We start from the raw sequence: 10,913 nt of genomic DNA on the forward strand, positions 1-10,913 counted from the left end.
GTAGCCCGCGCTCTTAGCTACTATGCCATATGTCCATATGCCTGAACTAAGATAAAATTCTAAGAATAATGGCAGAAATGTAGAAAAGAACTATGTTGATGCTTGCCTTTTTTGTTTTATGCCTGATTTCAGTCATGGGAAACTGTATATACTAAGCTGATGCTTAACTTCATTCAAAACAGTAACTATTTTGTTATGTTTGTGAACTATCTATAGAGCTATTTTTGGTTTGGCTTTCCAATCCTAAATGGAATGGGAGCTTTTTCTAATGAAGTTTAAGAGGAAGAATATTTAACCCTTCAGCATTTTGATTACTCTTTCAAATGCTTATTTATCCACATTGTTTTGAATTATTCATGCACTACATTTCAATGATATGATTGTCTTTTTAGAATGACATTGTAGCATAGGTGTAAGAGGCTGGATTTGGCCTAAGTGTTAAAGGGTTAATTTGCTTTCATTATCCTGGTTCAGTTGTTTCCTAACCAACCAGAATTCATTGTTCTCTCTCTTACTTTCCCTTTCTCACTTCTCTCTGGTTATACTTCCATTTCAATATTTAGTGGGAAGAGTATCTCATTTTGTTTTTTGTTTTTTTAAGACACATATATGTCCAAATCTATAGAATGCTACCTCTGACAATTCTAAGAAAAAAATTGACAAATATTTTGGTAAAATCATTGCAATTAGTTTTATAAAGAATATCATCGCATCTTTAACATCATTTCATTCTGAAATCTATTGTCTTTTGTGCCATCATTTTGTTTTCTTCTCATTATTCCATCTTTTTCTTTGCCATCTTCATGACCTTCAGATATATGGAGTTGAAACTTGACTGAGAATATTCATAAGTCTGTCTGTCTGGTTTCTAAACACTTGTTCTTGTATTTGCTTATAGCATTGAGATGAGTCTACATTGTTATAAGCAAACTAGCCAGCCAAATCTACTAGTTAATTCTAATTAATCTGTACTGCTGACAGATGTTCTAAGGGAAGGCATGAATAAAACAAGTTCTCGATAACTTCTCTTCTTGTATAAATCTGAGAACTTGCACCTAATTATGAAAAGAAACCTAATAAAGTTGTATCACTTCTAACTGTAGAGAAGTGTTGAACGTTTTACTAATATTTTTATATTTTTGACAAAAGCCTTTTTTTTTTAACTTTACAAAATCTTGAATGCATTTCAAAGGTTTCAATACAATTAAGTGAAGTTAATACCAGGAATGTGACTCCAGCCTATCCAGAGATTCTTCAGTCTTTAACCGCACATCAATATTAATAAAAAATAAGTGTCAGTAGAAGAAACGAGTGCTTGGGGGGGGGGAACTTCCTCTACTGGCGATTTAGCTTAAGTTCTAAGCAAATTCTCAGTAAACAAAAGAAGTTTTTGGAAATTTCATAATAGTGTCTTCTTCCTTTCTTTCATCAACCAGTCATATTGTCATCAGTACCATCTGACCTTGGTCATCTGCCACATGTTCATTTTAATCACCTAATGAATCACCTGCCAGATTCTAGTTAATTATTTTAAAGTAAATATATCTAGCAGATATCAGGGACCTCTCTCGGCACGCCGCAGGCAAGAAAGAAGGTAAGCCGAACTGCGTTGACAAGGCTTGCTACAAAACCTTTTACCCCACAATCTAACTTCATCCTTTGTGTTTGATATTTATTGTTGAAAAAAAAAGTTTTTCCTTGTTACATGAATGTTTTTCATTTTTTTCGTGTGAAAAAGAAAATATTTTTTTTAAATGTATCTTGTTAAATGCTTGAAAGAATTGAGAAAAACAATTGCTTTGACTTTTTAAAAACCTGTTGCACTTTTGAATTATTTGGTTAACCCAACTCTTAACATTTGTCTCTCCAAATATTGATTTCTAATATTTATTTTGTTCATTTTTAATACTATTTGGCATTATTTTTAATGTTATTCCTTATATTTTTGGTTTGATATAAAAAAAAAAAAAACATACAAATGAGTAACTATTTTGGTATTTTGTAGAATGGTGAGGTAATAGTAGAGCACCAAATTAAATTCCTTAGTTAAGTTACATCCATTAGAGACTGATAAAATAATTACCTCGTAGTATCCTACCATCCCCTTCCCCAACAAAAATTATGAGAAACTGATTTTCTGGTGGTTGTAGCTAGAGACCCAGCAACATATATTTTCTTCCTGAGTAACAACTTAATTCTTCAAGTAGAAAGTAGGATTAAAAAAAAAACTAACATCCATGAGCAGTATTTTCTCTTTTTCCATCATATGACTTCAAAATAAACCAATTAAACTTTTCAACCAAAAAAAAAATGAATTCTCACCTACATTTTATAACATCTATATAATATTCTCGCACATTCTTGTTTGTTGCTCTTTTAAATGTGTGAGCATATATGTATCTACAAAGAGAAAGGGAGAGGTGTATATCATTATCATTGTTTTATCTACTTTCCATGTTGGTATCTGTTGGGAGGGTTACCAAGGCCATAGTCAGTACATATTAAGAAGTACTAATTTAAGCAGGTTGTAGAACTTCAGCTTGCTCATGTTTCATTCATATACACATACAGGTGTGTGTGTGTGTATGTATATATATATATATATATATATATATATATATATATAGCCAATAAGAAAATGGAGGGGATCAAGAGGTGGCATTCATCAACTTTTAGACATTATATTATGTCTATTTATTTTTAAAAAAACAATTATAATAATATACATACTTGTATAACATATTATGCTTTACATATATAAAAATACCAGTAATTATTAAAATATAGAACATAGAAAGTAGAATAGTTTCTTACAGCTGTTTCAGCCAAGAGGTCATATTACCCCACTTTACTTCCATCCCTTCAGTGAACTGAAATATTTGGTAGATAAGATTAAGGTACTTGGGTGTGCCTTTGGGCTTCGTCAGAGAGTTTAGAAAGTTCATAAGGTTAAGTTACATATATAAATATATACATATATACACACTTTTACATACATATACATGAATACATATCTATACATTTATATATGTGTGTATATGCATACAAAGGAATCAATTATTATTATTAGATAAAGTATAAACAGAGGAAAGAGAAAATTATCGAAAGAGAAATAATAGTGGAATTTAAATAATCACTCTATCTTAAGATTATTGTAGTTTTGTAGGAATGAAATATATATATATATATACATACATAGATAGACACATATATATATATTTACATACAAACATACCCATAGGTACATACATATTTCGTGTGTTGAGAAGGGAAGATTACTGTAGTAGTTTGTATTTTTCTTTTTATATAATTATAATAATTATACACAAACATATATATATATATATATATACATATATATATACATATATATATATATATATATAATCATGCGATGTTTTCTGTTGAGGGCTTGAGATAAAGGTCCACAATAAGTGGGTTAGAGTTTATATTAATACCTGTGATATTAGTCGGTGTGGTTGATGAATACCACCTCTTGATCCCCTCCACTTTCTTATTGCCGTATAAATTAAGGGTAAAACAACTTTTTACATGTATGTGTGTGTCTTAGAAATAAAAGAAAATTTGTGATATCTCTTTGTTCATTCCTGCTACTGTTTCAATAATTCTTACATCCTAGCACTATTATGCAAAATGGAAATTATATCTTCAGGGAATAGTTTCTAGAGGCAAATATGAAGATTACATTATAAATTTTATATAGAATGTAGTGAAGATGTATGGCTTAGTGGTTAGTGATTGTAAGGTCATCAGTTTGACAACCAGTGGCACAATGTGTCCTTGAGCAAGACACTTTATTTCCCATTGCTACAATCCACTCAGCTGGCAAAAATAAGTACTAGTAACATCTCAAAGGGCCAGCCTTGTCACATTCTGTGTCATGCTTAATCTCCCAGAGAACTTGCCTGTGGAATGCTCAGCCACTTGAACATCAATTTCATGAGCAGACCGTTCTATTGATCAGATCAACTGGAACCCTCATTGTCATAACCGATAGAATGCCAGTTTATATAGAAAGAAATAGGAACACAAGAAGGTTAATAGGTCAATGTAGGATATTTGACAAGAAGCTGTTGTGTCTAACATATAACAGAAGGCTGTTAGATCAAAAAGAAAAGATACTAGAATAAATGTGTGATAGTAGTAGTCAAACAGGTAGGATATCATCTTTTAAATGAGTCATGATACACACACATCCACAAGTACACAACACTTAGTGAATTAATTGCATTCAATGATGCACACATGTGCATATATATATATAATTTTCGATATTTATAAGCTGATATATATCGTGTGCATGAAAATACATCACCATCATTTAAAATTGGGCTTTCATGCTGGCATGAGTTGAATATATGCATAAGTTCACATAAATATAGCCAGGAGTATAGAAAAACTAGAGAATAAAAAAAGGTTATATAATAAAAACAAAAAAATAAATAAACTAGAAACAAAATTAAAATCTCAATTAGATTGTTTGCACATCATTTCTATCCTAAGATTGATGTATACTCTTAGCTTCCTTTGCAAAATTCAATGGAGATTTTTCTTGAAAATCGTCCCTGCTTGAAGTGAAACAACATGCAAATTACAGAAACACACTCTATGGCAGACTTTCCCTCTTTCCTTTTTTGTTTATGAAGGAGAAACAAACAATACACTCTGTGTATGTGTGTCTAGAGATCTTTCAGTAAAATGATATCTCAAGATGCACACACAAATAATAATAAAACAATAAGGAACAGTTCACAGCCATTAATAATTTTCTAAGTCCCCTTCTCTTAACTTTTAATAAAAAATAAAACTGAAAATAAACAGAATTTTTTTTTTTTTTCATTCATTTTCTTAGATGCAATAAAGGCTACAAGAAATCTTTGTCAAAATGTGTTGACATTGATGAGTGCCAAGATCCCAAATGTTTTGGTAATGCCACTTGCTTAAACACAAATGGTTCTTTCAAATGCCAGTGTCCAAAATACTGGACTGGTGAACTCTGTAACTTGGCCAATCCTTCCCCTGTTATTGGAAATAATACTCTTGCAACTGGCGCACTTGTTACAATTTTGGTCTGTATCTTCATCATATTGAGTAAGTATATTTCAGTGTATTTCAAATTTATTTCTATTCCTCTCTTCACCACCCTCATTATAGAGTAAAGATGGTGAGAAATACAAAGAGCCGTACTAAATGCCTTGTGATATTTATTTGCATGTCAGTGTTAAATCATTATTCCATTTTATCTAAGCTTTATTAGCAAACTGGTCATTTAAAAAATTATGGTGTAAAAGAATTCTTTGTATGCACTAAACCCATGAACCTTAAAATTACTCTAGACTCAAAACTTTGAGGAATACCTGATCCCCATTTATTTCATTTGTCAGTCACACTCCTTTTTTATTAATGCAGAAGCTTCTAAGGAGTCACCCAACCTGCTAAATATAGCAGCCAGCTACCCTGAAAGAAGAAAGTGTCTTAACCTCTTTGTTGCAATATATTTCAGCAGGAATATGGTCTTTGCTTCCATCAATTTTCAAAATGGAGAACTTAATAAACTGTCATTATTAAGCTGTTGTTTGAAACATAAATTAAATAAAATTATGATGAAAGGTTTTCATTTGGATAATTTTTGAACAGGAAGTTCGTATCATAGAACCAGATGCAGTTTCAAGCAAAAGAAGTTAAAAGAAAAAGAAAAACCTACTTTAGGATAATGTAGTTCATAGAATGGTATTCACCATCAATTTGGTGAATTAAAGTTTAGCTGGTGCTAAACAATAAGTAATATTGACTAAATCACCCCTAAAACGTTGTAAAGTTGAGTTCAGTTTTGAGGCTCTGCAAGACAGTTTGTCTGTTATGCTGCTATTTCTGCTCCCATCAAATTCATATAGATTGACTTCGCCAGTTAGTTTAAAGAATACAAACTCTTCTGTGTTGCTAAAACTATAGCAAAATCATTGTCTTTTAAGTGTTTTTGTTCAATGCTTGCAATTTCAAAATCATTTAATTTCAAATTTAATCTAATATTCTTTATATACAATTTATTTGTTCTATGATACATCATTTTTCTCATAATTTTGCTCAAATCGACACTTTCAGCTTATTAATTTCAAGTGTCTACTTTTAATATATTCTGAATTGACAATGAAACATGCACCAAAATTTTGTGACATCAAACTAGTGAGAAATATTTGTTACATCTTCTCTCTAGGAATTTTAAGCCCAAAATTAATTTTATAATTAAACTAAATATAGATTCTTATATACAACTCATATACTCTTATAAAGTAGGGTTTTTTTTTTTTTTTAATATAGCTTAGACTCAGAAAAAAATATCCAATGAAAATGAATGTTTCATGACAAACTGTAATTAATCCTCTTTCTATTTCCAGTCATTGTGTTGCTGGTTCTCTTATTTAAGCGGAACAAGAAAGCTGGAGACAAATTTGTGTTGGAGGTTGATTCTGATGATGACATCAGGGAAAATGTGATCAGTTATGATGAAGAAGGAGCGGGTAATTTTAAACATTCTGGTCACTTGTATTTGTTTTAATTTTAATTCAATTAATAAAGTTTAATCTCTGGAAACTGAATCACTAAACTGTCTGACTAATCACTGCTAGTGGTACTGTACTGTATCTATGACCAAGTGACTTATCACTTTCAGAAAACTCAGTTTCACTTATTAGTAAATAGATACCATGAGTAGGTGTAATTCAGCATTTGTAGCAATCAGAGATCACTGACCTCTGGGACTGGCTAAGATAGTATTACTCACACTCCACAGCCCTGTGTCTGTTACTACCAAACTAATTTATTCAATATAAATAAAGGGATTTCATTATCCCAATTTATTAGGTTGTTTTAAAATTACTTGTATTAGGATTGATATTAAGTGGTATCAATGAAATTCTTTGTACATGTGGAACTACTATGGTGATTTATGACAGCTTCCTTGTTGGTTTCTTAAAAAATGAAATCAGTATGATCAGTTTGATGAGGAAGTTATTTGAGTTCATTAGTATTACCATCCTATCTTGATAGATTTATAGCCATTTCAGAAACAACTTCGTGGTGTACACACCTAGCGCAAAGATTAACCAGAAAACCAGTGAGACCAACTGTTATGTACTTACCAGTCTATATTTTATTGTATTTTCACTGCTTGTCTATGCTATTTGTGCTATTTTAGCATTCATCTGTAAGTTTTGAATCTACCGAGTAAATATCAATGAATGCAACACAACAAAAAACGAAAATTCTATTCTGATGTGCTTTGAAAGTATCAGAAAAGACTGACAAGGGAATATGTTTGCTTTCATATACAATTTTTCTCTGGTGTTTCATGTGACCATGAATAACACTGTGTAACATGATTTTTGCCCTTGGGTAGCAACTGTTATTTCCTATTTGCTTACCCCCAGAAAGTAATGAAAAAGGGTTAATATTTCCTTTGCTTTTGTTACATTTATTCAAACCCCAAAGAATCCCTCTCAACATATGGCTATGATGCTCATCATCAGAGATGCACATATTGTCAGCCATTAAGGGACATGCCCAAGTAGTTATAGTCAAGTAACTGATGAGCAAATCTGTGGTACTGAGCAGAATATTTGCTTTAATGATATTTCTGCATCAGCAACTCAGCACTGAATCTGTCTGAAATGTAATGGAAAATGTCAGTTTCAAAACATTGATGTCCAGGTCACAAAAGCAAAGTTTGAAGGAAATAGTTATCATTTCTTTTGATTGCTAGATAGAAGTGACTAGGAAATAACCCTTACTGACCAAAGACAAAAAAATTTTAATTTTGTTACACAGTGTAATAGTCAGATAAGTTAATAAATATACCAGCCCACAAATTAAGTCAATTGTTCATTTCTCGTTGGCACTATGCTGCATCCCTAGCAAAAATACTTAAGACTAGTTTACTTAATTGAGAATATTATATGAAATAGATCATCATTTTACTGTCCACATTTTCATGCTTGCATGGGTCAGGTGAAGTTTGAGGTAGATTTTCTTTGATTGGATGCATACCCTTCTTGTTGCCAATCCTCATCTACTTACAAGCAAGATAATATTTCCCATGGCTAGACATGTTTTCATAGAATACTGGAAATGAATAACTCTACTTGTATAACAGTGACACTCACAATATCAAGACAAGGAGACATAAATATGCATTGCATGTGTATACATACAACAGGCTTCTTTCAGTTTCCATCTACCAAATCCAGTCACAAGGCTTTGGTCAGTCTGGGGCTATAGTAGAAGACACTTGCCCAAGATACCATACAATGGGACAGAACCCAAAACCATGGGGTCGGGAAGCAAACTTCTTAATCACAGTCATACCTTCACAATAAATAGTTGGGTGTGAAATGATTTTCATTAGCTGCACTGCTAAGTACAAATTCTCCCAGTTCCTGTCAAGCCGTCCAACCTATGCCAGCATGTTAAATGAACATTAAATGTTGATGATGATACAGTCACTAAATAAGTGGTTGAGATTTGCTATGAATCAATAAAGAAGTACAAAAATAGTTAAATAAATCAATAAAAAATCAAAAACCTGAATAAATTTGCTCATTAGTTCATATATTCATGCTTCTTTTTTTTCTTTTTTTTTTTTAATATCAGGGGAAGAGGACCAGTTAGCTTATGATATTTCCCGATTACGCAAAGCGGAACCGACATTGAAACCTGTCATTGATAAGCCTGTGCGCAGTAAGTTGGGTTTTTTTGTTTGTTTTTTGTTTTCTCTAATTTTTATTTACCTTAAGTCAAATATTAACTGAAAAGTGTAAAACAAAATATATTTTCTTATTAAACTGGGAGTAGGGTGGTATATTGCAGCAGGGCTCCAGCATGAGAAACATTTAAATTGAAATAAGTTCTACTTTGTTCTACAGTGAAACGTCAGATGCAGTTTTTATTTTGTTTTCTGTTTCTTGAATTATATGAGAACCACTTCAGAGCAAACACAAAAACTAACATCTATATTTGTCAATTTAACTAGTTTCTAACTGAAATAACAGCCTTTTTATCACGTTTAAAGGCAACAATTTCTTTCAACTTCTTCAGTTCACATCTCCCTGGCCCAACATTCACAGACTTTCTGGCATTTCACCCTTTCATTATTTGCCCGTACACTACTGTGATCATTTTTTTCTGTCAACTGTTTTTGATATTACACACACAAATCCTTGAACTTTGTGTGCTACATTGACTAACATTGTTAAGGATGTTTAGTTTTTCAAATGTTTTACCTTAAAGCTATTACTAGTGTAATTTACACACACCTTTTCGAGATGTGTTACGTAAGCTTTACTAATTATTGCTATCATTTCTCTTCAGGTTATAATCCAGACGGGGATCGACCTGAAGTCGGCAGTTACATTGATAATCTTATTAAGGAAGCAGACAATGATGATGTTGCACCGCCATATGACAGTGTCCGTGAGTTTGTGTACGAAGGGGCAGACAGTGATGTAGGCTCTCTCAGTTCACTAAATACAAGCTCTGGCAGTGAAGGAGATAATGATTACGATGCCTTGAATGAGTGGGGACCAAAGTTTGCTAAGCTGGCTGATATGTACGGTGGTGGAGGAGAATAATTAATTTAGACTCAAAAGATGAAGTAGAAGTAAAATAGCTGCATTTATTTTTTTTTTAAGTAAGGAGGGGCAAAAATACTAAATTTTCTAATAAACTCAGGTTTGTTTGCTTCACCAATTGCATTTCATATCTTACAGAAAAAAATGTACCCAAGAAATAAGAAAAGCACATATATATATATATATATATATATATAAACAAAATTTCCATCTTAAAGAAGAAAAAAATTGTCATTTAGTTAAGAGATTAATAGTGAGAAGCAAAAGGGTAGTTTTGAACCAGCTTCTTGATGTCCAGATTATTTTCTATGATTGATAATTGCTATATCTACTTCACAACTTGTAGCCACTGCCAATTTCAAATTCTTTTTTTTTTAGTCTTTTATTTATTTTCTTTTACTTAACACAAATTTTTTAATAAAAAAAGAAATAGTTGATTTCAATATTATAAATGTTAATTTTATTATTATAAGTTCAATTTTTAGCCATATATGTACATATAGCAACCTTGAAAATTAAATGTATATATATATAAAGTTTAAGAATAGAATTAACCATTTAAAATGTACCTTAGGTTGTAAATGTAAAGTAAAAAAGAAAAATTACCTGTATTAGCCAATATTTTTTTAATTATATCTAGTATTATCAACAAAGGTTGATAGTTCACATTTCTGCTAAATATTTCAAAGCTTCTTAACACTATAATTTTCAGATTTCTGCTAAATATTTCAATGCTTCTTAACACTCTAATTTTCATGTTTAACAAAAACAATTTTAGATTATAGTTTTGTCTTAATTTCAAATTTTAAAACTTCAATTTTGTCCAGTTCGTGATTATATTAGACAAACTAACAGTTTTCAAATATAGATTTAACTTGTTTTAGTAATATCTAGAATATTTTTCCAAGACTATACAATGTTATAGATCAGTTCTGTCAGAACTTTGCCATAGATCTGCTCAGATCTTCCCGGTTGGGGTGGTGTCAGAGGCTTGCCCTGCCTGGTTGTGACAGTGTCAGAGACCTGCCCAGTTGAGGCAGTGTCGGGTGCCTGCCAGTAGGGGAAATGTCGAGCACCTGCCTGGTTAGAACAGTGTTGGGTGCCTGCCTGGTCAGGGCAGTGTAGGGCGCTTGCCCAGTTGGAACATGTGACTTTTATATATCTGAGTCTCCTATAGTTTTGCCACTCGATCACTAAGTGCCATACACTCACATTGCACTGTGGTGAAGCAGCAGAAATAAAATGAAATAATAGTTTTTAAAAAATGGT

At 31.8% G+C, this 10,913-nt stretch overlaps 1 protein-coding gene across 1 annotated transcript in view; it reads left to right on the top strand.

The window, feature by feature from the left end:
• LOC106883822 (putative neural-cadherin 2) overlaps window positions 1-10,597 on the top strand; it is a 145,529-nt gene extending 134,932 nt beyond the window's left edge. The window contains exons 32-35 of the mRNA XM_052967328.2: window positions 4,874-5,112; window positions 6,417-6,539; window positions 8,668-8,754; window positions 9,385-10,597. Of these exons, the coding sequence (XP_052823288.2) occupies window positions 4,874-5,112; window positions 6,417-6,539; window positions 8,668-8,754; window positions 9,385-9,644 (709 nt within the window). The 3' untranslated portion in view covers window positions 9,645-10,597. The remainder of the gene's footprint in view (window positions 1-4,873; window positions 5,113-6,416; window positions 6,540-8,667; window positions 8,755-9,384) is intronic.
• Window positions 10,598-10,913: the final 316 nt, after the last annotated feature.

The sequence above is a fragment of the Octopus bimaculoides genome, chromosome 4 (genome assembly GCF_046866305.1).
Source record: "Octopus bimaculoides isolate indiv1 chromosome 4, ASM4686630v1, whole genome shotgun sequence".
Classification (NCBI taxonomy): domain Eukaryota; kingdom Metazoa; phylum Mollusca; class Cephalopoda; order Octopoda; family Octopodidae; genus Octopus; species Octopus bimaculoides.